Source organism: Melanostigma gelatinosum (assembly GCF_949748355.1).
Source record: "Melanostigma gelatinosum genome assembly, chromosome: 16".
Lineage (NCBI taxonomy): Eukaryota > Metazoa > Chordata > Actinopteri > Perciformes > Zoarcidae > Melanostigma > Melanostigma gelatinosum.
The window spans coordinates 22573915-22588478 of NC_136649.1; the positions used below are offsets into that span (position 1 = coordinate 22573915).

Consider the following 14564-nt stretch of genomic DNA (forward strand, 5'->3'; position numbering starts at 1 on the left):
TGTGAAGTGAACGTGTGAAACTGAAAAAGAAAAACGGACCGTGTGCCGGATCAGTCACTGAGCCACGGATAAATACAGTGAGACTGTAAAATAAACTATGACAAGAGCTGAAAGTACCTTCTGTCTGTTTCAAACGAGTGGCACTTGTTGATACACACGGAGCGGCACAAATACACCGACGCTAACTGCCGATCATTGATGATCCATATTATCAGATAGTGATCCGTACAGTTGGTCTACAAGACTCCAGACTTTATTTAACGCTCTGAAGTCAGTAAACCTTTATAACTTTTTATAGGAATTTATGGTCACTTTTTTCTATAAAACAGTTATTTGCAAATACATTTTGTTGCTTTAAAGTTGCAACCACAGCATTTACCAAAACCAGTTTCTGTAATGAAGCAGTCGTAGCTGTGATATTCCTGCTGTGATGTTTAGAAAAGGGAAATGAGACGTTGATGCTCTCGAGGAACCGTGGATCTTTCCAACAATTTATGACAGAGCTGATTTTATTTGGGTATTTGATTCTTCATCAAACAGTGTGTACTACTACTCTACTGATATTAACAGTACCTGTGTGTCTATGAGGGTGGAGGTCAGGTGTGCTCCTACAAATGTAGATGTTTGCAGAAGGACAGCGAGTGTAGGTGGAGCATGAAGACTCTCTCTCTCACTCTCACTCTCTCACACACACACACACACACACACACACACACACACACACACACACACACACACACACACACACACACACACACACACACACACACACACACACACACACACACACACACACACACACACACACACACACACACACACACACACACACACACACACACACACACACACACGGTTATAAGCCCCGCCCTGAGAAAGGAACCAGGAAGTGGTTTTCGATTCAAACTCTTTACAAAGATGACGGATCCGTCTGGTTTCAGTGTGGCAGCATTCCTGCTGTCAACGCCAGTGTGAAGCATGAAGGTATCTCTTTGTGTATTACTACGCCCAAGTGCATACCAAGCATCGCCCAATTATGTACAACACACTGCTGCTTAATACACCGGCATTCCTTAACTAACAAGTCAGAGACAATAGAGTATCATGCCATTGCTTGAATAAAGATAGCACCACTCATAGACTAGTCAATGGCACGGCTTGCTAACCCGCTAGCACCACTCATAGACTAGTCAATGGCACGGCTTGCTAACCCGCTAGCATCGCTCACACTGTTTGGATGTTTAGGAAAGAGGACGTTGACGGTGAAACAGACGTGCCGAGGGAAACAGAAAATAAAGGCGTATCTTAAAGATGATGAAACGTATCAATGTTTGATCAGTGAATCTATACAACGAGCTTCCAAGGCTACATGTAGTGTGTCTGATATGAACATATAAAGATGAATTAACATCTTTTCTCTACATCAGTGGCACAGACAGCAGCACTGCCCTGTGTGATCCTGATGATGATCTACTGTCTAGGCACGTAGCTGACAGGCATGGAAACAACAACAGCAGCACTCAGACAGCGCTAGATTCTAAAAAAACCAGCAAGGCTGGAAAATAACTGGCTCAGGTTCAGCAGCTCTGGTCACCGCTGCACCAGTTTCACAAGAACCTCTGGGTTCAAAACTTTACGATGGCGTCTCTGTGCAGAGCTCCACAGACACAACACACTCTCTGAACGTGGTTCACGTGTTAAAAGACAAGCTGTGGGTAAAGGTGATAATTCACTGCAGAATAAAAACATATGTATTGGCCCTCACAGACGTACAACGTCACGTCGAGCAGCTTGTTTGAACCCAAAGAATGAGTCATGATCCTCAAGTCTCGAAAGAAATATTTCCCTGAATTTCAGGGAAATGTGTGTGAAATTATGCAAAAGATACGCAGAATATTTGACATGCAACAAAAGGTGATTTGAGGGGATTTCATATTTGGGATTCTTGGGACTTTATTCTTCATGTGGTTGTCCAAGGACGAAGCTCACCTCAGTTCACACCTGCTTACAGGTGTGAACTGAAAAAGGCTTGTCGACTAACAACAGTGATTCAACACTGAGCTGTCAGTCATCCATCATTTGAATTCCTCTGCTCAGCTTTCTCACAACGTACTGGAGCAACCCGGTCAGTCAACAGGCGGGTCGGTCACCTTTTATATCTGAACTGCTCTCTGATCCGTTGTACTGCCTTGTTGACCTAAATCGGTGAAACTGGGTTGTTGATGCTCTACATCTACTCACTGAAGAATAAACGCAGAGTCCTGTGTGCTGAAAAAAAAATGCGTGCGCTTTACGGTGACTTTGTGAGGCAGTGAAGGCACCACGGATGAACAGAACCATCGATATCTGTTCTACGAGGTAGTTTAAGATCAACTTTAATTTGTATGTGTGCCATAATCAACAGAATGTGATTACTTTTACAGCTACTCAATGTTAGTGTTTGGATGCGTTGTTTCCTCTTCCGCCTCTCTCTCTCTCTCTCTCTCACACACACACACACACACTCTCTCTCTCTCTCTCTCACCCTTGAGCAGTGGTAAGGGCGTGAGCTCGATGGCTTTGCCCTGAGAGCGGAACTGGGACGAGCTCTGCGACCGCTTCTGCTTGGCCTTCCTGACAGACTTCCGTGAAAATCCGTCCACTTTGTCCACAGATGGAGACGTGGTGGCTGCCGAGGACATAGCCCTGCTGGGAGAAACACACAATGACATTAGACGTGTTGAGAGAGCGCTCGGTTCACTGAGGGCAGAGAGGTTAACCACAGAGTACTGACAACTGGACTTCAACCCATTTTATGAAGTCAGATACATATAAAACAGGTATTCATGTAAAGAAACAGATGAAAGCTTGCATGCAACACTTGAGCTTGAAAGAAAAGGAACTCAATTTTCAAAGAGCCCCAAAGTGTTCGATATTCAGCAAATTATGACTAAAAAGAATCGATGAATTAACCAATAAAATGTGAAATTATTGAATTCATTATTAAAAAAGGTATTTCAGCATTTTTATTTTCATAACAAGAGGGTTTTATTTGGAGTTCTTTCTTATTATAGACATTTTATTTCAATAATTTTAAGTATTATTCAATTCATACAAATGTTCAGTCAATCGCATAAGCTTGATTTTCTATAATTGGACATCATTTTACAACATTACTGTATTCATTAATATGATGATTCCACATTGTTTTATGGGTATGCAGATAAAAAAACATTGTTATTGTTGATCAAATCCCACATGTTGATCCATTATCATCCAGCTCCACAGCCACAAGCTTATTTTTGGTCGTGAGTTCATGGAAGCAAAAAGAAAACAAACATCCCACTGACTCCATCAGTCCACCAGCTCTTTATTAGTCTCACAACAAACCAGCGCAGCCACAGCAGACTGCCCCATCTCCCCAGCATGGGGCTCCGTTTAGTTACAGTACACAAAACACTCCACCTTCCTACCGTCGAACAGACCATCGCGCACGCACACGCGCGCACACACACACACACACACACTACGAACGTCAGTCTACCCACAACAACGGCGCGTCGGCTGCGAGGCGTCGACAGCGGGAGGAAGCCGAGGAAACGTCCGCTGGCTGAGTGTTTCGCTGCTGATTACGTCTAAAAAATAAATAAAACTTCGAACAAAACACAAAACTTTAGCAGACGTCACACTAATCAACACCAATCTACATTTTATGAACCGCACCCTGAAGGCTTATCTGTCAGAAGAACTATTCTCTCACTCTTTGTGTCTTTAACTTCCACATAACTGGAGACACTCAGCCGGATGAAACAAATGAGAAACTCCAGCAGGAATCGTTACGTAATAATAAGACGTGAATGGGACGCACCGCAGGCAGTACTCTGCATCTCTAAAGCTCTCTCTCAAAGTCACACAGGCAGCATTACAGTATGTCCAACAGAGTGGACACATACACACACACACAGGAAGTCTTTTACAAGCCGTCTGCACAGCTGATCCGTCATCATGTAGAAGACTCTGCAGTATTAGATGAATGTGATTAATGTTTGCAGAGTAGCATCGTGTCCATCTGCGTGGTTACAGACTGAACCAGGGTGTTGATGCTGTGAGAGGAGGATGATCACAATCAAAGCTGACAACTGTGACTCAGGAGAGTTAGGGTAGCTAGTGAATATTTACTTACGACAGCTTGCCTTAACCGACCAGTGACAAACGTGCTGCTGATTTAACTTCTTTGACTCAAACATCCTGACGCATCTCGTTGAATAAAGTGGTCACTACATGATGGTTTTAAACAATCGCCTCACTCAAACACACCACAGTTGCTGTGTGATGCAGTCTCAGAGCTTAACATGCCTGCTATTACACTTGTACTAAATGAGAAGCTCTATTTTAAGGCGATGCAGGGCGCCTCTACTAGAAAACAGGAAGTCTTATATTATAGCTGAGACTTATAATGCGCCTGTACTTTTTAATAATAAAATAAGATGGAGGCTCTGTAATCTCTGTAATTCACGACTACAACCTACAGACACATTCACAGATGACAAAACCAATTACATGTAGACGACAAGAGTCATCTGCCACACGCGCTCATTGTCTCGTCTCTCATGAACAAACAGCTGCTAACGATCTCTGTGAATGAATGCCTTCTGTTGAGCATCATCACGGTGGGAAAACACCTCCAGCTGAACACTGATCTGTCTCATCGTGGCTGCAAATTCACCATTCGTCTGTCAGTCCTGCTGCGTTGTAAAATTGAATTTGTTGTACATTTGCTTCCCCAGTTGACAGTTTTGCCTTTCAAACTTTGGCACAGGGATATTCAAACGCCATACAAAGCATCTCAAGCCTGAGTGAAAACACCAACAAACTGTGACTGAGACCTTCGAGAAGTGTTCTCACAAAGACCAGACGAAGCAGGACAAGATCCTCTGAGAACCGCCTTCAGTCTGAGATTATCTCCGGCAAACGGCTGAAAGTGAAACACCTCTGACGTACACACTGTTTGACACAAGCAGGTTTTTATTCATCTAAATAGTTAAATCCACTATTTCAGCAGCTGCAATCGAATATCCACAAAAAATAAAGTTCACAGGCTACATGGGAGATTTCCAATTCCAAACCGAGGGCGTAATAAAGAGATAGTGTGACACGGAGCTGGAACTACTAGTTGGTGAATTAATTAGTGGATGGCCAGAAAATTTAACAAATTAGTCTCGTTGCAGATTCTCCAATGTGGAGATTGGTTGCTTTTCTGTAATATATACTTATCTTAGGGTTTTGGACAGTTGGTCAGATATAAAAACACATTTAAACATTTTTCAGCATGTTATTTTAGACAAAGCAGTTTGTTGATTTGAAAGAAAATCGCTACAAGAACCAGTTGGCTTTATTCAGATCAAACGCTCTCCGTCTGCTTGGATGCATCGGTGAAGTTGTATGTTTCCATCAGCAAGAGACTACTCTCAGTACACTCGTCACCAACAATGGATACTCGAAGAGCTGTCAATGATTTGTAATGCTTCCGCCACCTGTAGAAAAACTACAATCATTCTCCCTCAGAAAAATCTTTAAAATCGGTAAAAACTGGAGCTGGGCTTACCTGTGCAAAGGGGCACTGGAATCCCCATTAATAACCATCAGTCCCTCTCTCTCTCTCTGACTAGACGCCAATGGCGAAAAACACTCCAGTGCAACCACAACACACGAGGGGGAGCAAGACGACAGCGGCCGGTCAGGCGTACGGCAGCCAGAGCCGTTCCTCTCTTACATAAGAGACCAGATGACATCCAAACAGGCTTTAGGGAGGGTGGGATTAAAGAACAAGGAGGAAGGAGAGAGGAGGGGGCAACAGAAAAGGGAGGAAGAGGAGGGGAGGGAGCTGCTGTTTCGAAAGGAAGTCAACAAATAGGCAGAGGTGAGGCAGAGCGAAAGGAGCTGGAGTGTGAGGAATAAATGTGTACCAGAACACACACACATCAAAGATAAAGAAATATATAAAAAGCTCAGGGATCTCTAGTCTGTGGGCCAAAGCTAACAGACAAACTGTAACTCTGAATACTTCATGTACGGTACACTAAACTCGTGTGAGTTCTAGGGACACAAATGGAAAGCGGAACAAGCAGGAAGAGGAATTTAATCTGATTTCACACCTTTCACTTCTACCTTTAACTCCATGGAGACAAGATTCAAGCTACAGCACGACATGTATGCTTCTATAGAGTCTAATATAAATTAGAATATTATCATCTACTGAGACACACTTTGATGACTTTCCTCCAACTAACAACCATCAGTTCCCAGTCTTTGGTGACGCTTTTAAACACGTAACATAACAGCATTTATAAGACTAGACACTGAAAGAAATGTTCTTAAAATATATGAAGTTTAAGACTTGTGCATAATAAGGATGACAGGTTTGATTTGACCACTGATATTATTCAGGACAAATAAAAGATTATTGTTATTATCAATTACTCTGCAGACTAATTTCTAGAGCTATAAAACTGTGCACACGTAACAGATTAATATTCAATGTTGGTAATTACAAAGGAGAAGCTACAAAGCAGCATCCCGCATGACAAACACAGGAAACGTCCCGAGAGGAATGTATTCAGTTAAAAACTAAATCTTTGCAGCCAGAACAAACTCCAGCAGCCAGCTTCAAGCCCATCATAGCAACACATTGTTTATGCACAACAAAGAGCTTATTTTACATATCAGTTTCCTAGAGTAGCCGATAAATGGATGAGTGGTCCCAGCACTAATTATATCAGTACGAATCGCCAATGTGTTATTTAAAGATTCTTCTTCTACTCACTTCTTCTTCAGAAAGTCTCCTGATGCCATTACGGACTGAATGCTGCAATCTGAAAGCAACTTCTAGATCGATATGATTCATTCATGGGATAATTACACTGTTCACACAGTCAAGAAGAAATGAACTCAGTAACTTCCTCACACACACACACACACGGCGCTGATAAGAGTGAGGGAGTAACTACACCAGCAAACACCATAAACACAGGAGACTTTGGATTCAAGAACCTTGTAGACGAACAACCAGCGTGACAGTACCAAACCTAGGAGTACACACACCCACACACACACACACACTGCAAATACCATCACATGTAATGCATCAAGCCACACCTGGACTCTGGCATGCTGACAGGGCAGACGACAGGTAGAAATAAAAATAAAAGTCAGTGTTGGAAAGTTACTCTACTCAAGTACTGCACTTAAGTATAATTCATGGTACTTGTATTTCACCTGAGTATTTACCTTTTTTTGCTCCGAAATACTTCAGAGGTAAATATTGTACTTTTTACTCCTCTACATGTATTGCGTTACTTTAATTACTTTGCAGATTCAACAAAATATAAGCAACAAATATGTGATATTAATTATGTGTTAAAATTAAATTAGGAGGGAAATCCACAAGGTAGTAAAGCATTATATATAAAAAAAAAAGTATATATTATCTCCACCGTTACCGGCTGCAACATTAAAGTGATGTAAACATGAACGCATGAATAATTATAATCCAATGACACATTGTTCTGTAAGACATTCTGCATGATGTGAACTTTTTGTATTTTGATGCTAATACTTTTGGACGAAAGTGACATTTTGAATGCAGAACTTTCACCTGTAACAGAGTATTTCTACACTGAGGTTTTTCTCGTGCTCACTGGATTAAGAGGGTCGTCTGGGAACCGGAACGTCAACGGTTCGATCCCCGACTGGGACGTGTCATGTGTCGAAGTGTACCTGAGCAATACACTGAACCCCCGGCTCCCCTGGCACCGATCAATGGCAGCCCACTGCTCCCTATATCCAGGGGATGGGTCAAATGCAGTCGTCAAATTTCGTGTATGTGTATATGTATATGATAATAAAAATGCTTTCTTCTTCTTCTTCCTTCTTCTACCTAAACTCTGAGTACTTCTTCCTCATCTTCATCTCTTCATATCTCTCACTCATCACCACGTTTCTACGTCTCATCATCATGTCACTAAAATATGCCTGTCTCTTCATCACCATGTTTCTAACTCTCATCATCATCATGTCACGTGTCATTAGTGGTGATGATCTCTTGCTCTCTCTCCCCGACTGGTTTTACATCCCAGTAGACAAGATGTTGACAATGCGTTGGTTTTCTAGTACAAACCACAAAACGTGACATATTTAGAGTTTGTCAAGACATCGTTATCTTGGTGCAAAGCCAGTCAAAGTTCATATCGGATTATCACCACACATTTGACCTTTGGCTTCACTTGACAGGAAAAAGGCGAAACCTGTCTCAGGACACATTCACATGAACCCAGGAGGATTATAAACATCCGCATTGTTTTTACTTTAAAGAAACAACAAAAAAACCTGAACAGCTCAACCCTGGGAAAAAAACAGACAAACTAACTCTGAATAACTCTGACTTCATGTACACTAAACTCGTGTGATTTCTAGGGACACAAATGTAAAGATGAACAAGCAGGTAGAGGAATTTAATCTGACTTCACACTGCAACCTATAACTCCATGGAGACAATATTCAAGCTACAGCACGACATGTATGCTTCTATAGAGTCTAATAAATGAAGAATATTATCATCTACTGAGACACACTCTGAGGACTTGTGAAAACATGTCCTGAAACTAACAATTATCAGTTCCAACATTCTTTTGTGACGCTTTTAAACTTCTTGTTTTGTCCAACCAACAGTCCATAACCAGAGATATTACTTAACATAACAGCATTCATGACTAAACACAAGAAACTGAAAGAAATGTTCTTCAAATAATATATGAAGTTCAAGACTTGTGCATAATAATTTGGACAGGTTTGATTTAAACATAATAAAGATTATATATCAATTCACAGAGTGATTTGATGTTAGTTATTTTAGCATAATAAAGATTATATACATTCAAAGAGTGATTTGATGTTACTTATTCACTGTTACCAGCTGTAGAAACGTCATGCCATCAGCGACATGTCAAAAATGAAGCCGTTTAGGATGAGCCATGTTGGGGCCTGGCAGCAGCAGAATATTCAAAACTTGACAGTTAGCTAGCTAGCTAGCAGGCTAACGTTAGCTGCTCGATTAACCGCTACAAAGAGTCTGAATTTAACGCTTAAATCGTTTAGCTAGTTGTCTCTTCACAGTACACAAAGCATTTTAATACAACTAACTTTACAACAATGCAGCTTTTGTTATGAAAGCTGTCCAGGTTTATATTTCAGAAAACGGCTTTTTTTAACATTAATGCTAACGGCTATCGCGGGTTAGCTCAAGTTGAACATGTAGCTAGCCTTTAGCTCGTTAGCTAGCCTTAGCTTGTTAGCTTTCAGTGCATTCTTGCCAACACAATATATTAAAAACATTGTTTACATTGTGTTGCTAATAAAGTAACATTACCTGGGCGGACTTGGGCGATCACCCATCATCTCCCAGATGTAAATACAGAGAAGAGTCGGTTCAGTGCTAATGCTAACTGACAGACAGACTTTTTGGGTTGTCCCGAGTCCCGACCCCCGTGAGCACCGACAAGCTGCAGCCGACCGAGAGAGTGGCTGTTGGCTTCTCCAATCGAAGTACTTTACCTTGATCCTTATGTGGTTTCGCAACGGTAGATAGACGGCTTGCAGAGGAGTTATCCTATGTTTTTCTACCTAATAAACCTCCAGCTCGGTGTGCAAAACAAGCCTTTTTTACCCCCAAAACAGCAGGAAAATCTGGCCCTGAAACAGCCAAAACCCACGAGTACCTTTTTTTCTCTCTCCTTCCAACGGAATAATCCTCAAACTCCCATTAATAACAAAACACGGATATATATATATAAAACGATTAAGTTAACGCAATTACATTCCTGTTCCTGATTCAATTACTTGTCTTCCCCCAAAACCTCAGGATTATTTTTGGTGTTTCTCCTTTAGCTCGTTTATGATTCGGGGCTGTTTCTTTTTCACCCTATTGTCAACACACATAACAGAAAACGTGCTAGACGCGTTAAAACTCGACGTACGACGGCGATTGGATGTAAGGAAGCGGCGTCGCAGCGCTGTGATTGGACGAGAGGAGGTGTCAATCAAAGAATCTTTTGAATCCCGTCGGTTAGGTTGAGGAGGAGAAGGGGACAAGGAAAAAGATATATCGGAGGCTCAAAAATAAGTGTGTCTCCTCCAGGAATGCAGGAATGAGGCTAAACCAGTCCGAGGCCCAGCCCTTCTGCACTTTTTTATTATTTACGGCGCATTTGACCCACCTTTTACTGCACATTTTTATTGTATTTTATTTACAGCCCGCTGCAGCCCGGAAGCAGCGTTAAGGAAGAGTGGATCTCTGTGCAAGCTTCCGAGATTAGAGAGAGAGAGCGATGTGTTAGCAGGAAGAAGAGTTGCATAACTATAATATATAGGTCTACTATGAATATTAGCCGAGCACGTCTATGGGCGTGCGTGTTGGGGTGGCTCAGTGTCTGCAAATTCATTAATTTTCCATATTTTCTGTTTGAAGAAAAGTTAAGAAAAAATTCTGCAGCCTTTCTAGAAAAGAAAAATAGAAATATAGCCTACTATAATCAACTATACTATACTCAACTGCTGTGAAAAACATGAAAATAATACTGCAAAACTGTAAAAATGCATTATTTTGTCTGCTAGTAAGGGTTTAATATAATATTGGATACTTGCTTTAAAAAATCATAACAATGCATCTTTTCCAGAAGAATCTCCTATAAAATGAGCTCTTCTGTTCATGTAATATCATTTAGTAATGTAATGACTCTCACCACCATGTAAATGTGTTTTGTTTCATAGTTTTTAAACTTTGATATATAAAAAAGAAATCCCTAAATCACCCTAAATAATCACAAAACATCTTTAATGTCTCTAGTGTGAGTAAAGATTTGTGCTTCGACCACTGACACAGAAACACAGACGCACACTCGCACTGCCAATCATGTTATTCCACTCTTTGGTATTTGAGAGCGAAAGCTGCTCCCTCAGCGGGATCCTGCTGACTTCCAGGATGTGATGCAGTGACGACAGCTTTAAAGTGGAAATATTACAACCAGGAAAATGTCACAATAATGGACATTCTGACAAATTAAATATGTTAATTAAAAAAATTAAAATGTGAGAGAAACCTGAGCTGTGTCCCAATTTCATAGTAAGATTCACAGTATATATATAAAAATATATACTTTCGTTTTAGAAGTCACAAGATGTGTAACAACGGTCGTCTCTCCACACTAAATCACACTTCACTCAAAAATCAGAGGAATTTAGAGTCATGTAACTTTTCCAGTGTGAACATAACTTCACAGACTTCAACAGCGATAATTAATAACAAACTAAGAAACAAACCAAGAGGATCAGAACTTGGAGAACATCTTTTTAAACTTTTATTGTTGTATATCTAAGGAAAGTTAAAGTCTTTAAAATGATTTGAAGTTCAAGAGTTAAGGCATCGCAACTGAAATTTAAATCAATGGAATATATTTTGTTGCTTGAGTGAACATACTTTATGTACTTAAAACTGGTATTCAGTGTGGAAAGAAGACACATGGCTGCTTCACTGAGTGGAAGACCTGATTTACTCCCTTTATTAATATACAATCTGTATCTGGATATACTTTTTGTATCAGGAAAATGGTTCTTTAATCCAAGGTGTCACATTGTGTTTCTGTTTAATACAATTTGAAAGGACATCATGTCTTGTTTCTGATGCAGATAATGAATAAATATTGATCAGCGAAATCACAGACTGTAAACTTAACATACAAAATATAGATTTAAAACACACTTATACAATAATGAGTGTTTCTATTGGCCGATTGGGAACATCCGTCTGGGAGTCTACAGGCCACACCGAAACAGGAAACACACTCATGAATTCGTCCGCCGGAGTCAGGCGGCAACCTCCGGTTCTGAAGACTGAAGCCAAAGCTTCACGTGTTAAAGCTGCATTCTCTCTAGTGTCCACCAGGGGGCGACTCCTCTGGTTGTATAGAAGTCTATGAGAAAATGACTCTACTTCTCTCTTGATTTATTCCCTCAGTAAACATGAGGTTATGTCTCAATCTCCAGTTTCAAGTCTTCTTCAATACAGCATGATGTTCATTTAGTACATTATGGTCCATTTAGAGTCACACAGACCATAAAGCAGGGGATGCTTTAGGGCGGAGCTACACAGTGATTGACAGGTCTCTATCAGAGACGTACGCAGCGTCTCTACGTCACTCCTCCTCAGTCCAAATATGGTCACTTCCTGTTCACTGGTTGCACAAAGCCAAGATGGCGATAGCCAAAATGCTGACTCAAGGGTTCCAAACATGAGTGACGTCACGATGACTACGTCCACTTCTTCTAAACAGTCTGTGGTAACGAATGAGGAGGGAAATGTAACGTGACCAAACCTTTAGTTACTGTAAGAACACAATATTTGTTTCCGTGTAAAACTGAGAACAGAAGTGTGAATGCTGTCTCTCAGAAACAGAAAGTGAGCAGCCATCAGTTAGTGCGATTCAGTATTTTGAGTTTCCTTCTTTCCTCTCCGGTAGCTGTGTTTTTTATGCGGTCTGGATTTGAGCCTCAAAGCGGTCTTGCTCTTCATCGACTCCCTTTTCCCTGTCGTGAGCTCCCCCCCTCCTGGTGTCCACAGCAGCAGCTGAGCGTCCTCCCCCCCGGTGACGAGAGCCTCCCCCGCTGCGTCCCACAGGAAGCAGCGCACCGTGGAGGCGTGGCCTCCCTCGAGCGTCCTCAGCAGACGAAGCCCCCCGCCGTCGCACTCCATCAGGTGGAGATCCCCGCCGTTCATCCCGCCGACCACCAGCAGCTTCTGGGCCTCCTCCAGCCACTGGCCCCCCACCATGTAATCCACGGCCCCGCCGTCGGCCATCAGCGGCAGGCCGCGAGCGTCCGAGGTGCTGAAGACGGTGAGCGGCTCGTCCGTGTCCAGCTTGCCCAGATCCCACAGGTGCAGCCCCTCGTCAAGGCTCAGGCACAGCAGCTGGGTGTAGTCGGCTCCGGACCAGCAGACCGAACCGGCGGACGAGTCGCTGTTGCAGGTGAGCAGCAGCGCCTCCTCCTCCGCCCCCCGGCTCAGGTCGAAGACATTCACCAGGCCGTCCGTGGAGCCGGACGCCAGGCGGTCGTTCTCCCGAGGGTGGAAGCGCACCTGTGTGATGTCATCGCTGTGCGACTCGGAGTACACCCCGAGGAGCCCGCCGCCGGGTTTCCTGACGTCCCAGAAAACCAGGAAGCTGTCTTCTTTGTTGACCTGCTCGGTGCCGCCGCACAGCAGCGTGTCGCCGCAGCTCAGGTCGAAGCTGCAGTAGCTGTGCGACGGGTCGCTTTTAAACACCTGGGCTGCCTGTGTACCGGGACGGCGGACGTCCCACCCGCGGACCGTCCCGTCAGCGGAACCAGAGTAGAGGAGGTCAGGGGAGGCGTGGGAGAAGACAACCCCACAAAGAGGCCCGCTGTGGCCCCGATACTCCCCCACCAGGTTCAGGGTGTCCTTGTTGTGGAGGTGGATGGTGAAGTTGGAGCAGGACAAGGCCAGCAGGCCGGCTGGCTGCAGGGCGACGTCCAGCAGGTAGGTGGGCTCCTCTGGGCGACACCGCCGAGCGATGGACAGACCTTTGAGCTTCTCCTCCAAACCCTCCATGGCAGCGCAGCGAAGAGTCAACGCTGCTGAACAGGAAGAAGAAAATCACAAATTTAATGTTGCCTTTTAGAAGTTTACATTTGGTCCATTCAATCTCTCTGAAAAACAACGACATGCAATAACGTGTCGTTTTCTGGTTGTGACATATGCCGAATTAGGCACAGCAGTATACTCATTTGTAGGGTTTTAATCATATTCAATTTGATTTTCTTTTTTGCCTTAAAACAACAGAAACAAAAAACAGACATTATTTTAAATGAAGTCTGGCGTTGGTTTCTTCACCTTTGAGCGATTCGAGCAGACACGGGTCACAATCACCGTTTTAATCCCTTATTACGTGTATTATGTTCTGTTATTAATGTGTTATGTGTTTATAAGTTCAACCTACCTACTTGCCAGAAATGTCCACAACCGTCAAAACAAAAACAACCGTTAACTTGTTAATGTCATCACGCTACTTTAGCCGAAAACAAGCATGGTGGAAATACTCTGTGTCACAATATTTCAGCCCGGTCGGAACCGTTCCTCAATCAAAGGTTCCGCTTGGTGTTAAAAAAACAAGTATTCAGAAAACATAAATATTTTTTCGTGAATATTCGTCAAATTAAAGACACGTTAAAAAAAAATAAGAAACTGACCTATTAGAAAACATTGTGGCTCGCTGTCTTACCAAATATTGTTTAAGTTATTATTATTATTCAAGATTATTCACTTTATCACATTTCAGCATCCATACACCATATGAATGAATACATAATATATAATACACATGAATTTATGGCCATTGCTTATTTTATTTGTTTAAATATATATAAAATGTGGGTTATAAACTTTGTTTCAAAGCAAATACAGAACAGAACAGAACAACGTTTCTTTGGTGTAAAAATTATGTTCTAATAAACTATCG

The 14564-nt window shown here is 42.3% G+C and overlaps 2 protein-coding genes across 11 annotated transcripts in view; both read right to left on the reverse strand.

Moving 5' to 3' along the window:
• ppp2r5eb (protein phosphatase 2, regulatory subunit B', epsilon isoform b) overlaps positions 1–9947 on the reverse strand; it is a 32849-nt gene extending 22902 nt beyond the window's left edge. Inside the window, exons 1-2 of one of the 8 annotated variants that reach the window (XM_079286870.1) lie at positions 9753–9947; positions 2525–2685 (exon numbers count right to left, since the gene is read on the reverse strand). In XM_079286870.1, the coding sequence (XP_079142996.1) occupies positions 2525–2681 (157 nt within the window). In that variant the 5' untranslated portion in view covers positions 2682–2685; positions 9753–9947. Of the gene's footprint in view, positions 1–2524; positions 2689–3527; positions 3753–5584; positions 5606–9403 lie in introns of those variants that run through there. The other 7 variants (XM_079286869.1, XM_079286867.1, XM_079286868.1 and 4 more) reach the window with 7 other exon arrangements.
• A 1716-nt stretch (positions 9948–11663) lies between these two features.
• wdr89 (WD repeat domain 89) lies at positions 11664–14143 on the reverse strand. Of its 3 annotated transcripts, none has more exons than XM_079286874.1 (2): positions 14046–14143; positions 11664–13680 (listed from the first exon to the last, which is right to left on the reverse strand). In XM_079286874.1, exon 2 carries the CDS (start codon positions 13655–13657, stop codon positions 12503–12505), a length of 1155 nt encoding a protein of 384 aa, XP_079143000.1. In that variant the 5' UTR covers positions 13658–13680; positions 14046–14143; the 3' UTR covers positions 11664–12502. The 3 variants fall into 3 exon arrangements, with proteins under 3 accessions (XP_079143000.1, XP_079142999.1, XP_079143001.1); XM_079286873.1 differs by having other exon boundaries at positions 11664–13683; positions 14046–14127; XM_079286875.1 differs by having other exon boundaries at positions 11664–13683; positions 14050–14113.
• Positions 14144–14564: the final 421 nt, after the last annotated feature.